Source organism: Tamandua tetradactyla, chromosome X (genome assembly GCF_023851605.1).
Source record: "Tamandua tetradactyla isolate mTamTet1 chromosome X, mTamTet1.pri, whole genome shotgun sequence".
Classification (NCBI taxonomy): Eukaryota; Metazoa; Chordata; class Mammalia; order Pilosa; family Myrmecophagidae; genus Tamandua; species Tamandua tetradactyla.
The window spans coordinates 33,184,386-33,209,811 of NC_135353.1; the positions used below are offsets into that span (position 1 = coordinate 33,184,386).

General features: G+C 36.4%; 1 protein-coding gene across 13 annotated transcripts in view; it reads right to left on the reverse strand.

The window, feature by feature from the left end:
- The window catches only part of SLC25A14 (solute carrier family 25 member 14), a 132,187-nt gene that overhangs the window by 18,354 nt on the left and 88,407 nt on the right, over window positions 1-25,426 (reverse strand). For all 13 annotated transcript variants that reach the window (XM_077145899.1, XM_077145897.1, XM_077145900.1 and 10 more), the window contains 5 exons: window positions 18,608-18,701; window positions 15,999-16,146; window positions 6,661-6,755; window positions 5,090-5,175; window positions 379-474 (listed from right to left, as the gene is read on the reverse strand). In XM_077145899.1, the coding sequence (XP_077002014.1) occupies window positions 379-474; window positions 5,090-5,175; window positions 6,661-6,755; window positions 15,999-16,146; window positions 18,608-18,671 (489 nt within the window). In that variant the 5' untranslated portion in view covers window positions 18,672-18,701. The remainder of the gene's footprint in view (window positions 1-378; window positions 475-5,089; window positions 5,176-6,660; window positions 6,756-15,998; window positions 16,147-18,607; window positions 18,702-25,426) is intronic.

Genomic DNA, 25,426 nt, shown 5'->3' on the forward strand with positions numbered 1-25,426 from the left:
TCATATTTCATAGCACACCTTTTACTTTTTATGAGGGGGGAAAGTTGTTTCAGGTAACTTTTGAACATAAACACACAAGACTCTCATAGTCACACATTGCTATGTTATTACAAAATTGGCAAAAAAATACATTGAAGAACTAAATCACCAAAACAGCTATCTTGAATAATATAATAACTTCTCTCACACATATAACTTCCAAACATGAGCAGAAATAAAGACGATTGATAAGTTGTGATCCTTTTGTAAGTGATGAGGAGCTTCTTACCTTATTTTTTGGGTTACCCAAGAATCTTAAACAGTATAAGAAGAGTTCACAATATCATGGCTTTATATAAAAATTATTCTTTGTAAATTCTAGGAATTGAGAGTACTCACTCTCCACAGGCCCCTGGTGCCTTCTTGTTGGTATATATCGATGAAGCTGCCAATCATACTTCCTTGGAACAAGCTTCCTTGGGCCTGCATTCGAATCTAAAATAAGAAAAGTGAACATGTTTTTTTGTATTAATTTTAATTTTTAGAAATATTGCAATAAAATATTATTTATCTTGATTTGTGAGGTTTTTTTGGTGTCCCCTTACATTATACACCTAAGGGGAATGCCTAACTTGTCTCACCCTAGTCCTGACCCTCTTGCTGAGCATAGTATTGAAGGATGAGCTCACCAGGAAAAGGAGAAGACACAACGCAGGCAGAAAGAGAGCTTACATGCACAAAGACAAAGAAGCAACAAATAGTAGGTCAAATATGGATTTAGACAGATCACTCTGGATTCAGATGGGAGATGGTTTGAGGGGATACACACTAGAGTCAAGAGAACAGTTAGGAGGCTGCTAAGATGAGGAGGACCTGAAGGAGGAATTGTGGGGAAGGGACAGATTTAAGAAATATTCATGAAGTAAAATCTGCAGAACTTGGTACCTGATCCAATACCAGAAGGAATCAGGTCATTGAAGGAGAATCAAGATGAGAATGAATCAATATTTATTATTGATGATCTAGGTTTCTAGCTTGGATGACCTGGTAAGTCTAGGCTGAAGACATAGATATTATAAGGATGGCTGTGGCAGATTACTAGCTATCCACCCACATCTATTCTCCCTATCTTCAATAGTAATAGAGTGATAGAGTTTGAGCTAAGCACATGCCCCCTAGTTAGAGACTATATTTCTCAGCCTTCCTCCTAGCCAGGTTTAGCACATGGAACCAAGTCCTTGCCAATGAAATGTAAGCAGAAATAATGGTTGAACACTTCCATCTCTTGCTTAAAAAAAAAAATGGCTATATTTCAGAACGACCAAGTAGGCCTACTTAATGAGAAAAATGTCTTCTTTGTAGGAGAATTCTAACTAAGAAACTTGAAATGAATGAGAGAATAAGAAATTACCATTTGTAACCTTAAATTAAATAGCCGATTCAGATAAAGATCACCAAATGATGGAACCATTAAATGAAGGGTTGACAGGGAAATTTACAAAGGAGGAATCAGGCTGACACATTAACCCATTGATCAATCTAACATCCCTAAAACCGGGACATCCAAACATCGTGTGCTTCCTTACATGCTTCAGTATGACCTTCTGAGATATCTGCCATTTATAGAAATGTAGGGTTTAGAGGAACAAGTTAAGTTACATGACCCCACCAGGAAGCAAATAGACAAATCTAGAACTTGGGCATTCTACACGACAGCTGATCCAGTTTCTCCAAAAGGTTTATGGCACAAAGAAAAAATAAGGGGTGTGTGTAGATGAAGAAGGGTGCTCTAAAGTAAAAGGGATTTACAAAACATAACTACCCAATGGGTCTCAAGTCAAACAAGCTAATTGTAAAATATATATGACAGTCTAGAAATTTGAACATAGGTTAGATATCAGATGCTACCAAAGGAATTACTGTTAATTTTGTTAAGTGTGACAACAGCATTATGGTTATATAAGAAATAATCTTTTGTGAGATGCATATCAAAACATGTGGGGGTAAAATGACAATGTCTGGGTTGTGTATTAAAATAATGAAAACAGGAGACAAAGGAATAATGAAGCAGGTGTGGTAAAATCTGAACTGTTGAAACAAGGTGATGCATTAAAAGATGTTCATTGTACTCAACTATTCTATATTTTTTTAGTATGTTTTAAATTTTTCATCGAAAATACATTTAAAGATTAAAAAAGAAAATATCTTTCCTTTGACTCTCTGTCTTCCATGGGCTGGAATGCAGGTGTGATGGTGACCCAACTTCAACTGCACAGGTTAAAACAATAACACAGGGCAGAGGTCAGTAAACTCTTTCTGTAAAGGACCAGACAGTAAATACCTCAGGTTTTGTGGGCCACACAGCCTCTGTTATAACTACTCAGTTCTGCCATTGAAACTAATGGGCATGGCTGTATTCCAATAACACTTGATTTACAAAAATAGGCAGCGTGTAAGAATTGGCCCACAGGCAGTAATTTGCCAACCCTTGTCCTAGGAGAAGGTAGAGCAACAAAAAGGAAGCAATGTGGGTCCTGGATGGCTGCCCCACAAGCATAAACTGCTCTCAGCATATGACTGTTATATAAGAGAGAAATAAACTCACATCTTTTTGAGGTCTTACATTTTTTAGCTTCCTTGTCACAATAGCTTAGCCTATATCTTGACTGATACAGTGGGAGCTAAAGCCTTGAGAATGTAAAAAGTCAAAAAGGGCAAGACTGTAGAGGAGAAAAGAGCTAAAGATAATCTTGGGTGGGAGGAGAAAAACATTTAAGATATAAAAAGCCCACAAATGAAACTACGAAGTATAAAAAGTAGAAGAATCTAAATATAGTGGTATCAAAATCAAAGGGCAGTTTTCAGTAGGTAGAATTACTATAGGTTATATAACATGAGAACTAAAGTATCCACTGGATTGGATAATATGGACATTGTAGCTGATATGGAAGGTAAAGACTTCTTTCAAAATCTGGATAAGAAGGGAAGAAAAGAGAGAGGGTGATGTTTTGAGGAAGTCAGAGGTTCAAGGGAAGGTATTTTAGGATACAGAGACTTGAACATACATATAGTTTGAAGGGAAGTAATCAGTAAAGGGAAAGAGGTTAAAAGTATGAGAGAAAGAGGGTAAATGATAAAGAAAGGTCCCTAAAGAAACAGAAGCGAATGAATCAAAGTAAAGCCAGGGTTCTTAAACCTGATTGTGCATCAGAATCTCCAGAACAGCTTGTTAAAACAGACTGCTGGGCCCATCCAACAGTTTCTCATTCAGTAGATGTTGAGTGAGACCCCAGAATTTCCAAGTTCCTAGGGTATGCTGATGCTACTGGTCTGGGGAATCTCTTTGAGATGAGTACAGACAAGGTAAGAATGGGTTATAGATTTATATAAGTTTATAGGTGAGGCATGAAAAGGACAAGAAGTTAAGAGGTAGAAGGTGAAGCCATAGGAAGTGGGGCTGTCTGCTGTAAGAGGAATGAAGATTTAAAAAGAAGGTTTGAAGGTTTAAAATGTTACTGTGGATAGAAGGAGCCCGCCAAAGATCAGTGAAAGGATTGAGATTATAAATCATTTATTTGAACTGTCACAGTCTAAGATTATGATTTGCTCCCTCCCTGCCAGCATCACTCAGTCTATCTAGGCATAAGAAAGGAAAAGGTGGATAGTAGCATTGGTTAATGGTTGCTAATTTTGCCAGAGACAGGAAATTGAAGTGAATGGTGGAAAGGGTACTTTAGGTAATTAAGCCTAGAATCAAAATGAACAAGAAAGGAAGTTTTAGAGAGTTAAGCATCATTATTCTTGAAAAGCACACTCTAACAAGTATAATTATACTGCAAATATTCAAGTTTTAGGATATAGCCAATTCTGTTCATAAATACTTGTTCTGTAACGCTAAAGCGATACAGAATTCTGTAGCCAAATTATTTTCATTTTAGTCCAGAAAGATCATTTCATATCCTTTCTCCAACAACCACCACTGTTTTTTTTTTATATGTGCTGTTTTCAAGTCACTCAGTTCTCGAAACTCACTGATTTAAATCAGATCTCTCTTTCACTAACCTAACCACCTGTGGTTTCAACAGTGCTCAAATAAACAGAGCGTTTGTTCTCTTCTTTCTCACCAAGTTTTTTAAAAACTTGGTATCTTCTCACATACTTTAATCACATATTGCATGCTTTTAATTCATCAGAAGTTTAAATAAGTTAACAAGAAGGAAATATTTATTTAAGCTATAAGATGAAGAATATTATTAAAATTAATGTTTCATTATATGAGTTGGTAGAAATCTGAAAGAAATCACATAATTTTTCCCATGAATTTTTATTCATTGTAACTTGAAAAATCTGGTAGCCCCAGAAAACATTACAGTTAAATATTAAAAAATCAGCACCACTAACCTAAACTGTTCTGGTTTTTATGAATTTAGAACACCCAACATAGGTCAAAATATACTATTTCTAAAGCAGAATTTCTCCCTGAATTGAAATACTGGTAAGACAGAGGCACTATAGATTTAAGGCACTTCAATTAAATATTAAAGGCAGCTTCCCCCCAATCTACATTTTTATTTATCCTTATTTTGTATCCCAGGCATTTACACCACAGAGCATTATATCATTGTAAGAGCTGGAATGAGTGGGAGATAGGTCTTTCTTTTGTAAACTGAGAAAGGGGCTACTGTAAACACAGATATATTCTCAAATTAGTCACAGGAAAGAACACAAATGGAAATAAGGGATCTACAAATGGATTCCCTTAAAACTACATACTCCTTGGAAAATCTCTGAGAACCTATAGGAGTTTGCATATCCCAATTTGAAGACCACTGGATTCATATATAGCATAATAAATTGGCTACTATTTATTGAGCCTACCAAGTACAACGAGAGGCAGTTTACATATATTATCTCTAATCCTTAAGAGCTCTATGCCATAAATACTCCATTCACTTCATTTTATAAATGAGAGACTGAGGCTTAAGGAGGTTGAGTGATTTGCCTAAGATTATGGCTGGCAAGAGACAGAGATATGAACCCAAGTCTAACTCAAGCTCATGTTCTTTTTACATCACACTGTGTACACTCAATGTCACCAGATCTCTCTTACCTTTAGTACATCAGTGGGATTGGCTATAGCAGAAGATATCACTCCTGACACAACCCCACAGATCATGTTAATTAGGAGAGTCTCATCTGAAAGAAGGAAAAAAAAAGAAAACTCTGTTTATGTTAGGTACTAATTTTTGAGAACAGAGTATTGAGCTATCCAAGAAAGAGAACCCTGGTTAGAGAGTTGACTTTTAAAATGAACTACAAAGCTTATGAAAATAAAGAAACTCAAACATTTCTAGATCCCAAATCAGTAGAGAAACATATAAAAATTATAGAATATAAATTATTTGTACTAAAAATATACTGTTATTTCTATAGAACACTGGAACACGTCCTATTCTTCTACTTAACTGCCAATATCCCACATAAATTCAGGTTTTGAGATATTTTCCCTTCAACCATTTCAAAGTTCTAAAGAAGAAACGTGTTTTTTTAGTCTTTTTTCTGGGAATCATCAGCAAACTCTGAAGATTTGAAAAGTGAACGTAAAAGATTAAGTCTTATATCTAAAAGAAAAAAATTTATCTAAATATTAATTTTGACTGGACTTAGATCTCTCCTACCCACTATTTATTCACAAAAGGCTTATATAGTCACATGTGCAAAAGGAGTCATTTGGAACTAAATCCCCTAAGCTAGAAAAAAGAACAAAGAAACTGCAAGGCATATTGCTTGAAAGTGAAAATTCAATCTTCACCACTCCTCCCCACCATGAAGAGGACTACAAACAGAACCCACATGAAGACTCTGTGAAAGTAAATTAGTTTAGAAAGAGGTTAGGGAGGAGGACCTTTCAGGCTCCCCAGAGAAGAGGCTAGAGAAAAAGTTGGCTTAGAACAAGAAAGTGATGCAAAGGGCATTACTAACCGAAAGGCCGTCCAGCTGTCCCCAAACATCCAACAGCCCCAAGCCTGTGGTAAAATAATCATTTAACAGAGTATCAGGCTAGAAATGCCACAGTGACAAATAGAGACATGTGATAATCCTGAATGCGGGTAAGGTGGCCATAAGTACATCAGAATCTAGATTACAGTAATCTAAAATGATTCTACCTTAGGAAAGTTTTTCAAAATTGGGAGCTTGAAAAATTCCTATGGTTGAAGTCCTCTCGCTGAGGAGAACAGCAGTAATTTTCTGGACAAAACTGTTTCATATTTCCCTGAGATGGCCAGACAACTTTTTTTTAGCAATAGCAAAAGGGATAAACTTGAAGAACACATCCCCCTAACCAACATATCACCTCTGCAAGAATTTCTCCCAAGTCAGTACAAGCTTATTTTGTCTTGAAATGACTGTCAGCCATTCTCAGGAATCCTGTAATGAAACACTTTGACTAAACATGTGATTTCAAAAATCTTTTTAAAGAAATGAGAATGTTCTCATATTCACTGTGGCGGTGAATGCATAACTATGTGATTATACCAAGGGCCACTGATTGTATACTTTGGATGAATGGCATGGAACATGAATAAAACCGCTAAAAAAATGAATAAAATAAAATGCCTACAATTTTTTTTAAAGCCCTTTGAGTATCACCTGGAAAGAGAGAGAGAGGTCTATACTGACCTTCCAAACGTTCTACAAATAATCGCTTCAAGCTTTGGTAAATGCCGATTTTAATGGTGCCATATGATGCCTGTCTTAGTAAAGCTGGAGCAATTCTGCAAAAAGAAAGAAAGAAAGAAAGAAAAAAAGCCAATTATACTCAACATACATTAGCAGATGTTACATGTCTAGACAATCTATTTATCTCCAATACCCATCTCACTCTACCCAACAACATCAGAATATATACTTCAAGCACTCATAGAACATTCCGCAAGATAGACTATATCCTAGGTCATAAAACAAAGCTCAAAAATCATATAGTGTATCTTCACCAACCATAATGGAATCAAACTAGAAATCAATAAGAAAAACAATAAGAAAATCCTCAAACCTTTGGAAATTTAACAAAAAACTTCTAAACAATCCATGGATCAAAGAATAAGTCTCAAAGGAAATTATAAAGATACACAGAACTGAATGAAAAGGAAATGTCAACATATTAAAATATGTGGGGCAGAATTTCTGGGGAAGATGGCTGGGTAGGGAGTTCCAGGATTCACTCCTCTAAAACAGCTAGAACTCTCTGAAACAACTCTTCAAGGGCTCTGGAGAACAAAGGGGACCATTGTACAGCATCCAGGTAACAGCCAGAAGAAGAGGCTAAGAAACTGCAGTTAAAAACTATGAGTAGCTTGTTATATAGTGGCTGCCAGTGTTCATCCCCCAAGCTCCAGGGGCGTCACCTTGGGTTTTGGTCCCTGGTTAGCTGCTGCAGACAACATGGAGAAGCACAGATGGTGGAATTTTAAAGACACAGTGCTTCCCGTGGACTGTGGGGAACAGTTTGCACAAGGGTGCCACCTGCTGGGTAGGACAGAAAAGACCGCTTCAAGGGTTTGTCAAAAAGGCTTTTGGTATCTTTACTGACCCTCTTCCCAGGGCTCTTTAGAGCTGGTCTGCATCCCTGTCCTGAGTTCTTGCACCTGTTTTGGCTGGGAAATACCAACTTAGGAAAGTCCTCTCTGAGGTGACCCTCCTCCCAGAATTTGCATGCCAGGCAAAAGTAGCTTGAGGCAATGAAAGGAATATTAAAAAAAAAAAAAACCCAATGAAACAAAAAACTATAGAGGTTAAAAAATACACATAGAACAGATCAAGATTCCCAAAGAAGAAACTGAGGAAAAGAAGCTTTCTCCTGAGGGTGAAACAATTGCACAAATAGTGAAATCTTAAAAATGGTACCACATATCCAAGGCAAGAATCAGATGAAAAAGAGCTGAAAAAAAAATCTGATCAGTTAGACCTGGGAGATTCTAAAGGTCTAGAACAAGTTGAACCAAGACCTGGGAGATCCTAAAGGTCTAGAACAAGTTGAACTAAGTATCAAAGAAGAGCCTTAACACAAAGACAAACAACAATAAAACTCTAGACTAGAGGAACTGACCTTCAGAGTAAGCTCATCAAGATAATCAGATGCCTAGACATCAGCAGAAAATTACAACCCAGGAAGAAAGAGGAATATGACCAGTCACAGGAACAAATTAAAATTTCAGAGGAGACATAGAATCTGAAATAACTAATTAAAGATGTTCAAACAAATCTCCTAAATCAATTCAAGGAGATGAAAGAAAATTCTGCTAAAGAGTTAAAGGATATTAAGAAGGCACTGGGTGAGCATAAAGGATAATTTGAAAGTATAAAAGAAACATAACAGAAATTATGAGAATTAAAGGCACAATGGAAGAGATTAAAACTACACTAGAAGCATACAACAGCAGATCTGAATAGGCAAAAGAATCCAATTACCTAGAAATAAATTTTACCAAGGATATAAAAGACCTGTATAAAGAAAACTACTAAACATTGCTAAAAGATATGAAAGACCTAAATAAATGGAAGGACATTCCATGTTCATGGATTGGAAGAGTAAATATTGTTAAGGTGTCAATTCTAACCAAATTGATTTACATATTCAATGCAATCCCAATCAAAATTCTAACAGCTTACTCTACAGAAATACAAAAGCCAATTAACAAATTTATTTGGAAAGGTAACAGGCTTTGAATAGCCAAAATCACCTTGAAAAAGAAGAGCAAAGATGGAAGACTCACATTTATTGACTTTAAAGCATATTACAAAGGTATAGTGGTCAAAACAGCATGGTACTGGCATAAGGCTAGATATATTGAGCAATGGAATCAAACTGACAGTTGAGAAACAGATCTTCACATCTATGGCCAACTGATTTTTGACAAAGCTGGCAAATTCACTCAACTGGGACAGAACAGCCTCTTCAACAAATGCTGCTGGGAGAACTGGATATCCATAAACAAAAGAATGAAAGAGAACCATTATCTCACACCCTATACAAAAATTAATGCAAAATGGGCCAAAGACCTAAATATAAGAACCAGAACTATAAAGCTCCTAGAAAATGTAGGGAAGCGCCTTTAAGATCTTTTGGCAGCAATGGTTTCCTATACTCTACACCCAAAGCACACGCAGCAAAAGAAAGAAAATAGATAAATGGAACTTCCTCAAAATTCAAACCTTTTCTACTTTAAAGGACTTTGTCAAGAAAGTGAAAAGGCAACATAGTCAGTGGGAGAAAATATTTGGAAACCACATATATGATAAGGGTTTAATATCCAGAATAGATAAAGAAATGCTACAACTCAACAACAGAAAGACAACAACCCAATTTTAAAATGAACAAAAGACTTGAATAGACATTTTGCCAAAGATGAAATATAACAGTCTAAAAAGCATATGAAAAGATGCTCCACATCATTAATGATCAGGGAAATGCAAATTAAAACCACAATGAGATATCGTCTTATACCTACTAGAATGACCACTATTAAAAAAAAAATTACCAGTGCTGGACAGGATGTAGAGACAAAGGAACATTTATTCACTGCTTGTGGGAATGTAAAATGGTGTAGCTGCTGTGGAAGACAGTTTGGTGGTTCCTGAGGAAGCTAAGCATAAAATTGCTGTATAATCCAGCAATCCTGCTAATAGGTATAGACACAGAAAAACTGAAAACAGGGGCTCAAACAGTCATTTTCACAATGATATACATAACAGCATTTTTCACAAATGCCAAAAGATGGAAGCAACCCAAGTGTCCACCAACTGATGAATGGATAAACAAATCTAGTGTATGCACAAAATGGAATATTATTCATCTGTAAGAAGGAATGAAGTCTTGATGCATGCAACAACACGGATGAACCAGTAGGACATTGTTCTGAGTAAAATAAGCCAGATACAAAAGGACTAATATGGTATGATCTCATGCATATGAACTAATTATAACAAACTCATAGAGTTAGAATCTAGAATATAAGTCACCAGGGGATAGATGGGGGTAGAGAATGAAGAGCTGATGCTTAACTTGTATAAAATTTCTACTTAGTACAAATGGCCAAAAGGCACATGAAGAGATGCTCAACTTCCCTGGCTATTACAGAAATGCAAATCAAAACCACAATGAGATATCATCTCACACCCACCAGAATGGCCATTATCAATAAAACAGAAAATGACAAGTACTGGAGAGGATGTGGAGAAAGAGGCACACTTATCCACTGTTGGTGGGAATGTCAAATGGTACAACCACTGTGGAAGGCAGTTTGGCGGTTCCTCAAAAAGCTAAATATAGAATTGCCATATGACCTCGCAATACCATTGCTAGGTATCTACTCAGAGGACATGAGGGCAAGGACTCAAACAGACATTTGAAACATCAATGCTTATAGCAGCATTATTTACAATTGCGAAGAGATGGAAACAGCCAAAATGTCCATCAACAGACGAGTGGCTAAACAAACGGTGGTATATACATACGATGGAACATTATGCAGCTGTAAGACAGAATAAAGTTATGAAGTATGTTAACAACATGGATGGATCTTAAGGACATTATGCTGAGTGAGATTAGTCAGAAACAAAAGGACGAACACTGTATGGTCTCACTGATATGAACTGACATTAGTGAATAAACTTGGAGAATTTCACTGGTAACAGAGACCATCAGGAGATAGAAATAGGGTAAGATATCAGGTAATTGGAGCTGAAGGGATACAGATTGTGCAACAGGACTGAATGTAAAAACTCAGAAATGGACAGCATAATACCACCTAACTGTAATACAATTAGGTTAAAACACTGAATGTGAGAATGATAGAGGGAGGAGGGCTGGGGGCACAAATGAAATCAGAAAGAAAGATAGATGATCAAGACTGAGATGGTATAATCTAGGAATACCTAGAGTGTATAATGATAGTGAGTAAAGGTACAAATTTAAAAAATATTTTTGCATGAGGAAGAACAAAGGAATGTCATTACTGCAGAGTGCTGAAAATAGATGGTAATTAATATTTTTAAATTTTAACTTATGTGTCAGACTAAAGCAAAAAAAATGTTTATTTGGTACAAAATTTATATTTTGACTAGTGCATTTCCTAATATAACTTATGTAGACAGCTTAACTGAACACCATAAGTACATGGAACTTTGAGTAGAGCATGAGATTTTGTTGGTTTGTCCAGAGTGATTTGAAGAGCGAATAAAAAAGTATGTGCAAAGTCCCCTTTGGGGAATGGTGAGAAAGGGGGAAAATTCAACTTCCCCAAGTTGAATTCTTGATTTTCTCACAAGCAGTGTGGACAACCAAAGCTATAGGCTGAACCCCCAATCTTGGGGTTTGTTCATATGAAACTTAACCCCACAAAGGATAGGTCAAGCCTACTTCAAATTAGGCCTAAGAGTCACCCCCAGGAGAACCTCTTTTGTTGCTCAGATGTGACCTCTCTCTCCAGCCAATACAAGAAGCAAACTCACAACCCTCCCCCTGTCTGCGTGGGGCCTGACTCCCAGGGGTGTGGACCTTCCTGGCAACATGGGACAGAAATCCTGGAACGAGCTGAGACTCAGCATCAAGGGATTGAGAAAACCCCTAGAATGAGCTGAGAGTCAGCATCAGGGGATTGAGAAAACCTTCTCAACTGAAAGGGGTAAGAGTGAAATGAGACAAAATAAAGTGTCAACGGCTGAGTGATTCCAAACAGAATCGAGAGATTATCCTGGAGGTTATGCTTACGCATTAAATAGATATCACCTTGTTAGTCAAGGTGTAGTGGAGAGGCTGGAGGGGACTGCCTGAAAATGTAGAGCTGTGTTCCCGTAGCCATGTTTCTTGAAGATGATTGTATAATGACATAGCTTTCGCAATGTGACTGTGTGATTGTGAAAACCTTGTGTCTGATGCTTCTTTTATCTACCTTATCAATAGATAAGTAAAACATATGGAATAAAGATGAATAATAGGGGGAACAAATGTTAAAATAAATTTAGATTGAAATGCTCGTGATCAATGAGGGGGAGGGGTGGGGGTGTGGTATGTATGAATTTTTTTCTGTTTTCTTTTTATTTCTTTTTCTGAATAGATGCAAATGTTCCAAGAAATGATCATGATGATGAATATGCAACTATGTGATGATATCGTGAATTACTGATTATACGTAGAATGGAATGATCAAAAGTTGGGAATGTTTGCGTTTGGTGGTTTTAGGTATTTTTTTTTAATTTTAAAAGAAAAGAAAGGGTTAAAAAGAATGACGCTGATCAGGTTGAGGTTAAACTAATTCAGAACACAGCCTAAGGAAAACAATGTCTATATTTTAGAACCACACATACCTTTTGAGACCAAAGGAAGAAAGGTTTATTTGGTCCAGATCCAAAATTTTCCGTAGCACACAATCAAACTTAACCTATCTGTATAGCTCATTTGAATAACTGAAACACAGGGAGCCCAGAATAAGAAAACGGTCCTTTAATCCTGTATAGCCTAATGTAATGCCTAGATACATCCTAGAGTATATTAAGCAGATAATCAAAAAGTATTGGCAAAGTCCATTGAAGGATGGGAGGGAAATATGGAACTATTAAACATTACTATCAGGAAATCCCCTGATACTTTGTCAAACTTTAGGGACACCCAAATCAATAGCCTATGCCCTTGATCTTGAGGTTTACTCTTGTGAAGTTTAGGTAGGTAGTGGAGAAGCTTAACCTACCTAAGAGTTACTTCTGGAAGATCTCTTTTGTTGCTCAGATGTGGACTAATTCTCTCTAAGCCCAACTTTGCAAATGAAAATTGCCCTCCCTCCTACGTGGGACCTGACATCCAGGGGTGAAAGTCTCCCTGGTGACATGGGAGATGACTCCGAGGGTGAATTCAGCCCTGGTACCATTGGAACAACAATTCCATCCTGACCAAAAGGGGGAAAAGAAGTGTAACTAATAAAGTATCAGAGGCAAAGAGAGTTCAAATAGAGTGTAGAGGCTACTCTAGAGGTTGCTCCTATGCAATCTTCAGTTAGACCTTGCTACCTATCATAACCTGCCAACCCCCAATCAGGACCATTCCAGCCAATCGTAAAGAACACCTAGAGCAATATATAAGATTCCACAAGGGTTCCATGCACTAGCATAACTTTCCAGAAACCTACAACTTCCAGATGGGTCCCTGGTCCAGATAAGTCCTGAAATCTAGAAGGCCCAGCCTCTCCAGAACATCAGATAGTTACATCTCCCTATCCCATATTAGTAACAGGCCATTCCAACATGAAAAAGTTAGAATGGCCATAGCCCAAATACCCCTAAAGAGAGGGACAGAAAGATCAAAGATGATGGTGGAGTTATACAGAGAAGATAGAATTTAACAAATGAATATGATTGCTGAATCATTAAATTGATATCTCTTTTAGTCTTCAGTATCTTAGAGTAGCTAGAAGTAAAAACTTAGAATTATGGAATTGTAATCCATGTCAAACTCTGAAATATGTTCTACAACTAACTGTGGTATTGTGCTTTGAAATTTATTGCTTTTTTGCATATATGTTATTTTTTCACAAAAAAGAAAGAAAAAACTGACTATGGTGATAAAAGAATATTTAAAATAATATTTAAATACTCCTATATTCTGGAGCAGCTAGAAGGAAAAATCTGAGAGGATCGTATGAAGGCCCATGACAAACTCTGGGATCTGTCCTATAACTACTTGTTGAAGAGTACTTTGAAAATTATTGCTTTTTTTGTTTCTTTGCTTTGTAAATATGTTATATTATACAATAAAAAAGTTAAAAAAATTGTCTATTTAGGTTGATTGTAAATGTTTGGAAATGGATAATGGTGATGGTAGTACTTTATTGTGAGTTTAACTAACAGTGCTGAATTGTGTTTGTGAATCAGGTTGAAAGGGGAAGTTTGGGGTTGTTTATGTTACCAGAAGGAAAGTCAGAAGATAAGACATGGGACAATATAGCACAGCGAACCCTGTTGTGGGCAATGGACTGTAGTTAATAGTAAAATATAAAAATGTTCTTTCATTAATTATAACAAATGTACAACACCATTACAAGGTGTTAATAATAGGGTGGAATATGTGGGAAAATACACATAATGTAAACTATGGACTATAATTAAGAGTATTTTTTAATAGTCTTTCATCTATTATAACAAAGGTACCACACGAATACAAAGTGTCACCAATAGCAGGGTATGTGGGAAAGTTCTAAATTTTACATGACTTCTGTAAACCTACAACTTCTCTAATTAAAAGTATACACATGTGGAGTACAGCCAAAGCAGCACTGAGAGGAAATTTACAGCATGAAATGTTTACATTAGAAAAGAAAAGTCTCAAATCAATTATCTAAGTTCCTACCTCAAGACACTAGAAAAAGAAGAGCAAAGTAAAGCCAAAGCAAGAAGAAGGAAGAAACTAATAAAGATATGAGCATAAATCAAAGAAAGTGAAAATAAGAAAATAGAGACACATCAATGAAATAAAAAGCTGGCTCTTCAAAAAATAAAATCAGTAAAATTGATAAACTGTTAGTAAGACTCACAAAGATATAAAGAAGACACAAAGCACCAGTATCAATGAAACGGGATAACACTGCAAATTCTTCAGCAATTAAAAGGTTAATAGCAACTTTATGCTCATAAATGCAACAACTTAGAAGAAATAGACTCAAAAACCACAAACTATGAAAACTCAACCAAGATGAAAGAGAAGCTGAACAGTCTTAATAACCGATAAAGAAACTCAATTCATCATTTAAAAAGCACCCAAAATATAAACCTCCTGGCTCAGAATATTTCACTGGGGAGTTCTATCTCCATTTAAAGAAGAATTAACAATCTCTTACAGAAAACAGAAGAGAAGGGAATGCTTCCCAATTCATTTATGAGGCTAGTCTTGTCCTAAAACCAAAACCAGATAAAGACAAAACAAAAAAAATAAATCTACAGACCAATATCACTTGAGAACTTAGATATAAAAATCCTCAACAAATTATTAGCAAATTGAATCCACAATCTATAAAAAGAATTATATTCACCATTAAAAAATCAATCTCTACTTCTTAACAGTTTCAGATGCATCTTTAAGCCTATAAACAAGGAGGTTCTGGAGCCAAGATCTCATCCTATTTAAGCTCTTTTTATAAACGGAATGTATTCTCATTCATACCTCCCTGGAGATTCTTCCAAATTGCAGAACTATATTTTAGGAGTTATAAACAGAAAGACAGCAATAGTTCATACTGTTAGGATTAAAAAATTAAAACTAAATACGCATATTTTCAACTTTATTGTGCGTTATGAGAAACAAATACCTTGTGATTATACACTGTGATAAAAGAGCAAGGTGAAGCAGAAGATCCATGAATCACAGTTAGCTTAGCTTCAGAATGTGTTATATGATATTTTTCCCAACAAAATTGTCTTTTGAATTAAGTCTAGCGTAGGCTAATAATAAAATCCATGGCCATCTTCTGAGCACATAAACTGGGAGCCTAGGCAATTGGCAATGGATAAACTGCAAACTGGACGATAAGCCACAAATTTATGGTTAATCAAAAGTTGACCAAAGAAAAGAGATGTCTCTTCCTCTCTTTTATCTGCATTTTCTGTTCAAACTGCCAGAACAATATTTCTTTAAAGAAGAAAATTTTAAAGGAAGTCAGTGTTTGCCAACTCAGGAAGAATGTCACAGAGATAGATACATTGAACTTGTTCTGCTTTAACTCATGGCTATCAATGACCCTCAGGAAAACAGGAGAAAATCAATGTTGCAATGATATACCCATTTTTAAACATAACACTTATAGCCAGATGAACACAAAATTCAAAGCTCAAAACTTGCAAGCAGGTGAAATATAAACTGACGCATCAATATTGTATTACAAGTTGAACTGGTGACCATAAAGGGCACAAATTATCAGTCAGCTGAATTACATCGTTTCTTCTAATCATGATGGAAGGAAAGTATCCAATCTTACCCTGAATACAAAGCCAATATACCTTCTTCTCTATAAATTCGGAATAAGGCATGAAACATCCCTCTGTATTTTATCTCTTTGAAGCGGACATCGATACTTTGGCCTTGAACTTGAAGTCGTGTTTTGGTTAGGTCCACAGGAAAAGTTCCTATAAAGGACATACTCATTTAGAATTATTTCCAAAGAGCAACAATTAAATTCTGGCTGAATGTAAGCCAGTGGCAATTTTTAAAAGATAAGACAAAATCCTTTTTAAAACATACAGAGGACCCCTACTAGAATACCACTGTCAGAATATGAGGGCTGTATGTGGCAAAGTAAAACACCCTATACTATATCTAGACAGCATGATTTGACCCACAGTATAACTGAAACTGTGATAAAGTGCTTTATGATTCTTCTAATATACTGTAAATTTAAAATAACTTAGAAGTTGTTTTAATTTCATCTGTAGCTTACAATCTGGCATTTATCGGTCTCTTTCCCCTGCCCCCATAACCTCAATTTTCCCTACCTCTCCCCCCACAAAATTTCTCCAACCTTTCACAAAAATGGAAAGCATGCTATTGCTGCTCCAGTTACTTTCAAATACTATTTCAAAGTTGTTGTTTTCTCTTTTATCTGCTAACAAGACATGAACAGTTCCCTAATATGATGGAAGATAACAGCAAAATCCTACTTTGCTCTACTCATCCTAGTTCCTTAGGTAATTCAGGAAGAATAACCATAGAATACTAGGGGAAAAAATTGTGTTTCTTTAACCAACCTTCTTTCTCTCATTATGTCAACAAACAGAGGTGGCCATTACATTAATAAAATATATTTCCAGGAGTATTTCAAGGTCCAAAATCAACAAAGTGATTATGTAGCGCTGGTCACTGATAAACTTGATATCACTACACCAGAACATATGCAAAGAAAGTCAACAAAGATTGGTGGATTGTAGTTACTTACAGGTAGTTGAGGAAAGAGAGTATGGAATAACACAATCTAAAAATATTTCAAAATTAAAATCAAATAGAAACCCCAGATACTGTGCCAAACATTAGGGACACCTAAATCAATAGGCCAAGGCCTTGATCTTGAGGCTTGTTCTTGCAAAGCTTATGCATATAGTGCAGAAGCTTAGCCTACCTATTGGTATGCCTAAGGGTCACCTCCAAAGGACCTCTTTTGTTGTTCAGATGTGGCCTCTCTCTTTCTAAGCCCAACTCGGCAAGTGAAACCACTGCCTCCCCCCTACATGGGACATGACATCCAGGGATGGAAGTATCCCTGGCGGCATGGGAGATGACCCTCAGGGATGAGCCTGGCCCTGACACCGTGGGATCAACAATACCATCCTGACCAAGAGGGGGAAAAGAAGTGTAACAAATAAGGTATCAATGGTTGAGAGAGTTTAAATAGAGTTCGAGAGGCTACTCCAGAGGTCACTCTTACGCATGCTTCAGTTAGGCATTGCTATCTACCATAACTTGTCAAACCCCAACCAAAAACATTCCTGCCAACCCTAAAGAATACCTAGGGCATTATATAAGATTCTACAAAGGTCCCATGCACTAGGGTAACTTTCCAAAACCTACCACCTCCAGTTGGGTTCCTAGACCAGTAATTCAGAGTGCTGAATCATTATGCTGATATTTCTTTTAGCCTCCAGTACCTTAGAGCAGCTAGAAATAAAAACCTAAAATTGTGGAATTGTAAAAAAAAAAAAAGAATAAATAATCAAAGAGATAACAACTAAAGGCAATACATGATCCTGGACTGGGTCTAATATTAATGGAGGAGAAAAGTCCCCAAAGGACATTATTGGGACATATGAAAAAAATTTGGAGCATAGTCTATAAGCTTAATATTTAATATTAAATTTCTTGAACTTGGTAACTGTACTTAAAAGTGGTTATATAAGTGAATAGCCTTGTTTTTAGGAAATGTACATGGCAATATTAAGTGTTCAAGGGGCATGATGTATACAACCTACTCTCACATGTTTAGAAAAGAGATAAATAAAAAGATATAAATATGGATAGATAGAATGAAACAGCAAATGTGCCATAATAGTAAAAGTTGGTAGATATGTGTGGAGAGGTATATGGGAATTCTCTGTGGGGGGTTGTATTATTTTGCAATTGTCTTGTAAGTTAAAAATTATTTCAAACTAAAAAGTTTAAAAATCAAATAGATACCAATCTTATTTATAATTCAATTTTCTTATAAAATGGGTCACATGTTTATTAAAAAAGAAGTTTGGTTTATAAGAAAAAAAATTACAAACAATTTAACTTTGGGGAGAGATCCTTAGCACAGGAATCTAGCAGAAGCCGTGATTTTATCTTATCCAGCTCCCTCTATATTTTACATATATTACTTAGGCCGAGCGAATTAATGAATCATCAAAAAAAGTCTCCTAAGTTTGGCTTAACTTCACTTGCATACCATTATTAGTACTTTCTCAGAAATTATTATTTGATGGCTTTGAGACAATAATTTTTTAAACAAACAAGGTAAACTTCTTTTCAGTTTTTCTGTAGTTTTCACCAAAAATAACTGCCACCATAATCTACCATCTATACCAAAAGGAGCAGATTTGTCAATTTTCACATTCTTACCAAATTCAGCAACAATAGAGGCAAGGCCGCCATATACAAAGGGTTTCCAATTCAGACCAGACATTTCATGGCTTACAGTGGTACTTTTCTGGTGCTAAAAACAAACAGAAATCAGAACAAGGCACAAGAGTGAGGAGCATTTGTTAATACTTGATCATATAATTTACAGCAACAAAATGGCAAAGAAAACAGATGTACAGGGAAAATCCTACCAAGTGGAATGATACAAAATGGGACATCCTGTTCTATGTGCTGGGTGATCCAGAATTTGTTCTTACTGTCATTCTGTAAGAATAGGCATGAGATTTCACTCAAACCTTTTTCTGTACTTTTAGTGTTATCTTTGTCCCCACCCAAAGAGGAGGCTTCAGTACATCCAGAACACCCAACTTAAGATATACAACTAGACAGTTAAAAGTGAAGGAAACTGGACCTCAAATTATATAGGCTGAGGCATCTCATAAAAGCAGTTCATGGTATTCAACTGGCTTGATTCAGATGCAAAGCACTCACTCACATGCATCCTTTCATATTCTTAGCCCTCTCATCTTTCCACTGAACTTTAGGGCTTTAGTTCTTCTAGACAGTTCTAGCTATACTCAACTACTCCCTATTAGACTAGGCTGAGCAAAGTATCTTTCACCTTCCTTCTTGCCCCCAGAGAAATGACAGCAATATGGGCCATGTCTCACTCTTCTCTGACATTTAACATACATTCATTCAGTGGCTCTCCTTTTCCTTCTGCCTGATCATTTAAAACACTCATGTAGGGTGGGCCACGGTGGCTCAGCAGGTAAGAGTGCTTGCCTGCCAGGCCCAAGGACCCGGGTTTGATTCCCGGTGCCTGCCCATATTTAAAAAAAAAAAAAACACTCATGTATCTTTTTCTTTTGCATGGGCAGGTACCAGGAATTGAACCTGGGTCTTCAGCATGACAGGCGAGAACACTGCCACTGAGCCACCGTGGCCCACCCAACATGTATCTTTAATAATATATTTTTCCCTCATCTTTCCCTTCATCTCCATCCACTTTAGACATGTCATATTCAATCTTTTCAGCTTTTTCCTCCAGTTCTGCCACTCTCAGATTTTTGTCTCACAGATTTTATATTTACCCACTGCTTCAGCCTCTAGGCCAGAGATTTTCTAATTTTACCATGCATCAGAATGATCTAGAAAGCTTATTAAAGCATGGACTGCTGAGACCCACCCCTAGGGTTTCTGATTGGTGGTCTGAGTTTGACCCTGAGAATATGTGAGTTCCAAAATAATGCTGATGCTTCCAAGCTTTATGAACCACTGCTCTAGGCATCACCTACTAGTCCAGCTGAAAGTAGTCTCTTTTTTTAGGATGGACTCTCATGATTCTTTTAAATATTCCTTTTTCAGCGCTTCACAGTATTGTGTACTTCTTTTAGCCTCCAGCACCTTACAGCAGCTAGAAATAAAAACCTAAAATTGTGGAATTGTAAAAAGAATAAATAATCAAAGAGAGAACAACTAAAGGCAATACATGATCCTGGACTGGGTCTAATATTAATGGAGGAGAAAAGTCCCCAAAGGACATTACTGGGACATATGAAAAAATTTGGAGCATAGTCTATAAGCTTAATATTTAATGTTAAATTTAATGAACTTGGTAACTGTACTTAAAGTGGTTATATAAGTGAATATCCTTGTTTTTTCAAGGAATTTCAATAGCAACTTCAACTGGCTTTTGCAGTCATAGATAAAGACTATGAAGTCAGACTGCCTGGGTTCAAATTCCAACTTCACTTACTAGCTCAGTCACCTTAGGCCAAGTTACTTAACCTCCTTTATCTGTATTTTCTCAAAATAAGAATAACAATAAAAACTGTATCATATGCTCCTTTTAGCTACTATATCAACAGAAGAGTAGAACATATGGAATAAAAATAAATAATAGGGGGAACAAATGTTAAAATAAATTCAATTTGAAATGCTAGTGGTAAATGAAAGCGAGGGGTAAGGGGGTATGGTATGTATAATCTTTTTTTTCTCTATTATCATTTTATTTCTTTTTCTAAATCGATGCAAATGTACTAAGAAATGATGAATATGCAACTATGTGATGATATTAAGAATTCCTGGGTGGGCCACAGTGGCTCAGCAGGTAAGAGACCCGAGTTCGATTCCCAGTGCCTGCCCATGTAAAAAAAAAAAAAAAAAAGAATTACTGATTGATTGTATATGTAGAATGGAATGATACCTTAATGTTTTGTTTGTTAATTTTTTTAATTAATAAAAAAAGTTTAAAAAAAACTGTATCATAGGACTGTTGTGAAAGGTAAATAATATATGTAAACAACTAGAAAAGTGCCTGGCACCTAGCTCTATAACTGTTAGCTATTATTATTATTTCATTTTTGAAAATTTAAGTGCCCAAATTTATGCTTTAACATATATTTCTTGCCCACTTCCTGTTGCCCAATCTGAGGTTAGCACCATTGAATCATAGTCTCTTTTTAGGGGTGACAAGGTTTTGCTTCGTTTCCACATAAAGAATTCTCTGTAACTAAACACAGAAGAACAATTTTCCAGAAAGGATGGCAAACATGCAGACTAATGTTTCAATTACAGGGCATACAAATAATTATAGAAACTTCATTTGACACGCATAGTGTCAAATAAAAAAAAGAAAGAAAATGCATAGTGTCATCAGCCACCCCATATAACATACAGAGTCTGGAATAGCTAGCCCTTTTGGAGTAAAGCTGTTGAGAGGAATTCTAAAAAGCAAAGTAGAAATAGGCACTTCAAATATCAGCTGCAGTTCAAAATAAGTTTCCTGATAACTTATGAACATTTCAGCCATGCCACATATTAAGATTAGAATTGAAAGTAAAACATGATACATATGGTGTGAGAGCAGGCATGGAAAAGTGAGGGTCATGCAAATCTGAGTTTGTGAAGAAAAAAATGCACTCATCATTCGCCAATTTAGAGATTCCCCAAAACAGTCTTTTGCTATGTTTCTCTCCAGAGTTTTCTCTTTACAACTTCTTTCAATGTTTCTCATTACAGAGTAAGCATCTATAATGCTTAATACCTGCTGTCCAGCCTTTGAATGGGAAAAATGTGCTCAGGGTTCAGGGAGCCATAATGAATTTGTGAAAGGCAAAGGGCAGGGCCATAGCAGGAAGCAGCAAGACCAGTCACTGCATCTCAGGTCAGTTAGCTCAGTGGTAACCCTAATGAAAAGTTCACAATTCTGAAGCAAAAATTTTTTAAAAGAGCATCTAATACCATTTTTTCAGCTAAATGTATTTATTTCAAAGCACTGTCTATTATTAGGCAATTATATTCTTCCTACTCCTGGAGCATTAAAAAAAATCACCTTTCTTGTAAGAAATCATGGTAATAGCAGTTGGTAGTTGACTTTGCTTAGTACTCTTACTTGACAAAGTAAGACTGATTATCCTTTATTTGTGTCCCTTCTTAACATTTTTATTTAAGTTCTATTAGTCCATGAAATCCAGATCCAGGGACCGCTAGCCAAATCCAACACTGCTACCACCACTACTGCCAACACCAGCAGCTCCCCACAACCACCCGATAATAAAATCCCTTTTCTGCCAATGCCAGGAAACAATCACCTTAGGAAGAAGCCCTGTATCATCTTTGATTAAGTCTCATTTTAGTCCTCCCTCAGACTGAGCCAAAAATCAGCCTTCCTCTAGTTGTCACCCATTCTTTTGAAGCAATATTGAGCAACTTTATTTTTTCCCCTAGGGAAGTCTTCGAATATTTAAAAACAGCTATCATATTCTCCCACATCTTATCGTCCTCAGACTAAATATCCACAATTATTTTCCTCATTTTATATATTATATTCCAATTACTACAGCTGAAAATTGCAGCCACTTTTTGTGGGCCATATTGAACTAGTGAATTGTTAAGCTGTCACTGAAAATCTCTTTAACATAAGGCTTGTATGTAATGTCTCACCTATTCTACAATTGGGCAATGTTTTTTGTTTTTTTTTTGGAAACTTCCTTTATCACTTCTATATCTTAACCTCAGGCATAAAAATAACTAAAATGAGATCTATTTTCTATTGGTACCATGTTATTTCCTGTTTTAACGATGTAGGATCCATGTCTCAAGGCACATTTTATAACCCTCACAACAGCTTGCAGAGAACTGGAAAGACTTTCAATAAATACTTGGTTAGTTTTCCAGTGTGACATCCTTTATCCACACATACAGCCTACAGGTAAAAGATCTTGGGGGAGACCAGAATAGTAATTCACTAGACCTGACTCACTAGACCTACATGTCCAGTAATAAATCATGGCATTCTCATGATCCTAAGATTCGCTGCCTACTAATGTTCTTCCCTTTCTTTTGTTGCAGAGAATTACTTGTGTAAAACATTCCAATCCTTCTAAAACTTATTGTGAATTGTGAGGGCCATCCCCAGATATGGGTGAAAAAGAGAGAAGCATATCTAAGTTAAAATAGAAATATAGTACTTTAAGTACTTCTATTACATGAAGACGCCAATGAAAATTGTCTTTAAAATGCAGACTATGTTCTGAACATCTAAATAAGGAAAATGATAGCCTAAAAAGTAAGAGTAAGTTATGTCCTAGAATAAAAGTTACATTGCCCTACACTACCCTCCAAAGATGTGATCAGGAAACCTGGGCACTTTTCTTGCTTTCTCCTTAAGTAAAGGTAGGCATTAAAAATTCGGTACATTCAAAATTCGTATTTTGGCTAGTGCATTTCCTAATATAACTTATGTAGACACCTTAATTGAACACCATAAGTACACAGAACCTTGAGTAGGACATGAGATTTTGTTGGTATTTATGTCCAAAGTGATGCCCCGATAAATCCCAGAGTGATTTGAACAGTGAATAAAAAAAATATTTGCAAAGTCCCCTTCAGGGAATGGTGAGAAAGGGGGAAAACTCAACTTCCCCAAGTTGAATTCTCGATAGTCTAACAAGCAGTGCAGACAACCAAAGCTATAGGCTGAGTCCCCAATCTTGGGGTTTCTTCATATGAAACTTAACCTCACAAAGGATAGGTCAAGTCTACTTCAAATTAGGCCTAAGAGTCACCCCCAGGAGAACCTCTTTTGTTGCTCAGATGTGGCCTCTCTCTCCAGCCAACACAACAAGCAAACTCACCACCCTCCCCCATCTACATGGGACATGACTCCCAGGGGTGTGGACCTTCCTGGCAACGTGGGACAGAAATCCTAGAATGAGCTGAGACTCAGCATCAAGGGATTGAGAAAACCTTCTCAACCAAAAGGGGGAAGAGCGAAATGAGACAAAAATAAAGTGTCAATGGCTGAGAGATTCCAAACAGAGTCGAGAGGTTATCCTGGAGGTTATTCTTACACATTAAACAGATATCACCTCGTTAGTCAAGATGTAATGGAGAGGCTGGAGGGAACTGCCTGAAAATGTAGAGCTGTGTTCCAGTAGCCATGTTTCTTGAAGATGATTGTATAATGATAAAGCATTCACAATGTTGACTGTGTGATTGTAAAAACCTTGTGTCTGATGCTCCTTTCATCTACCTTATCAACAGATGAGTAAAACATATGGAATAAAGATGAATAATAGGGGAACAAATGTTAAACTTAGATTGAAACGCTAGTGATCAATGAAAGGGAGGGGTAAGGGGTATGGTATGTATGAATTTTTTTCTGTTGTCTTTTTATTCTTTTTCTGAATTGATGCAAATGCTCTAAGAAATGATCATGATGATGAATATGCAACTATGTGATGATATTGGGAATTACTGATTATATATGTAGAATGGAATGATCATACGTTAAGAATGTTGTGTTTCTTTCTTGCCATATTTTTAAATAATTTAAAAATTATTAAAAATACCGTGGGCCAATGAGAGGGAGGGGTAAGGGGTATGGAATGTAAGAGTTCTTTTCTTTTATTTCTTTTTCTGGAGTAATGTAAATATTCTAAAAATGATCACAGTGAAGAATATATAATTATGTGATGACACTGTGAGCTACTGATTGTATAATATGGTTGACTGTACATGTGTGGATATTTCTCAATAACAATATTTTTTAAAAAGGGTAGGCAATAGAGAGTCTCAGATTCAGGAGGTAACACTGGAGAACCAAGCAAATATTTATTGAAGGCATACTAAATGCCTAAACTTGCAACGTGCTATAGATATAACCATCTTGTTAAAACGTACACATACACACACACACACACATCTGTTCTAACACCATGACAATATTTACCGTTCAACCTATCTTTCCTAGATAATCAAGGAGGCGGGATAAAAGTTGTATGAAATATAGTACTTGCCTTTCAAGAGCTTAGACTAGAGTAGAAGTCATCAAAGTATTTCATTAGACAAAATTAAGAGGTAAACTGCACAAACTATAAGAGCAAGAGAAGTATGGAAAATGAGACAATCAGTATGGGCTTGAATAATCTGAAAAGGCTTGTGGAGGTGAGAGAATTTAAATGGGGTCTTGAGAGAGGGAAGGTAGAATCTGGATAGGTGTAGGTAAGGGAGAGGAGTAAGGGAATGGAACAGAATGAACAAAGACATAAATGTGGGAACATGTACTGCATGATGGAGGCAGGTATCAGTATGGTTTGTGCTGAGGAGAAGGAAAAGTGCCACCTAATTGGAACAGAGAATTCCCTTGTGGCCTGAGACAATATCAGACAAGAGGTATGATAAGATGCAGGTTATGGTAAAAGGCTGGAAACCAGAGGAGTGAGGGGTGGTTAGATGCTGTAAATTGTTGAAGAGAGAAGTGACTTGAGGAAATCCATATTTTAGTTAGCC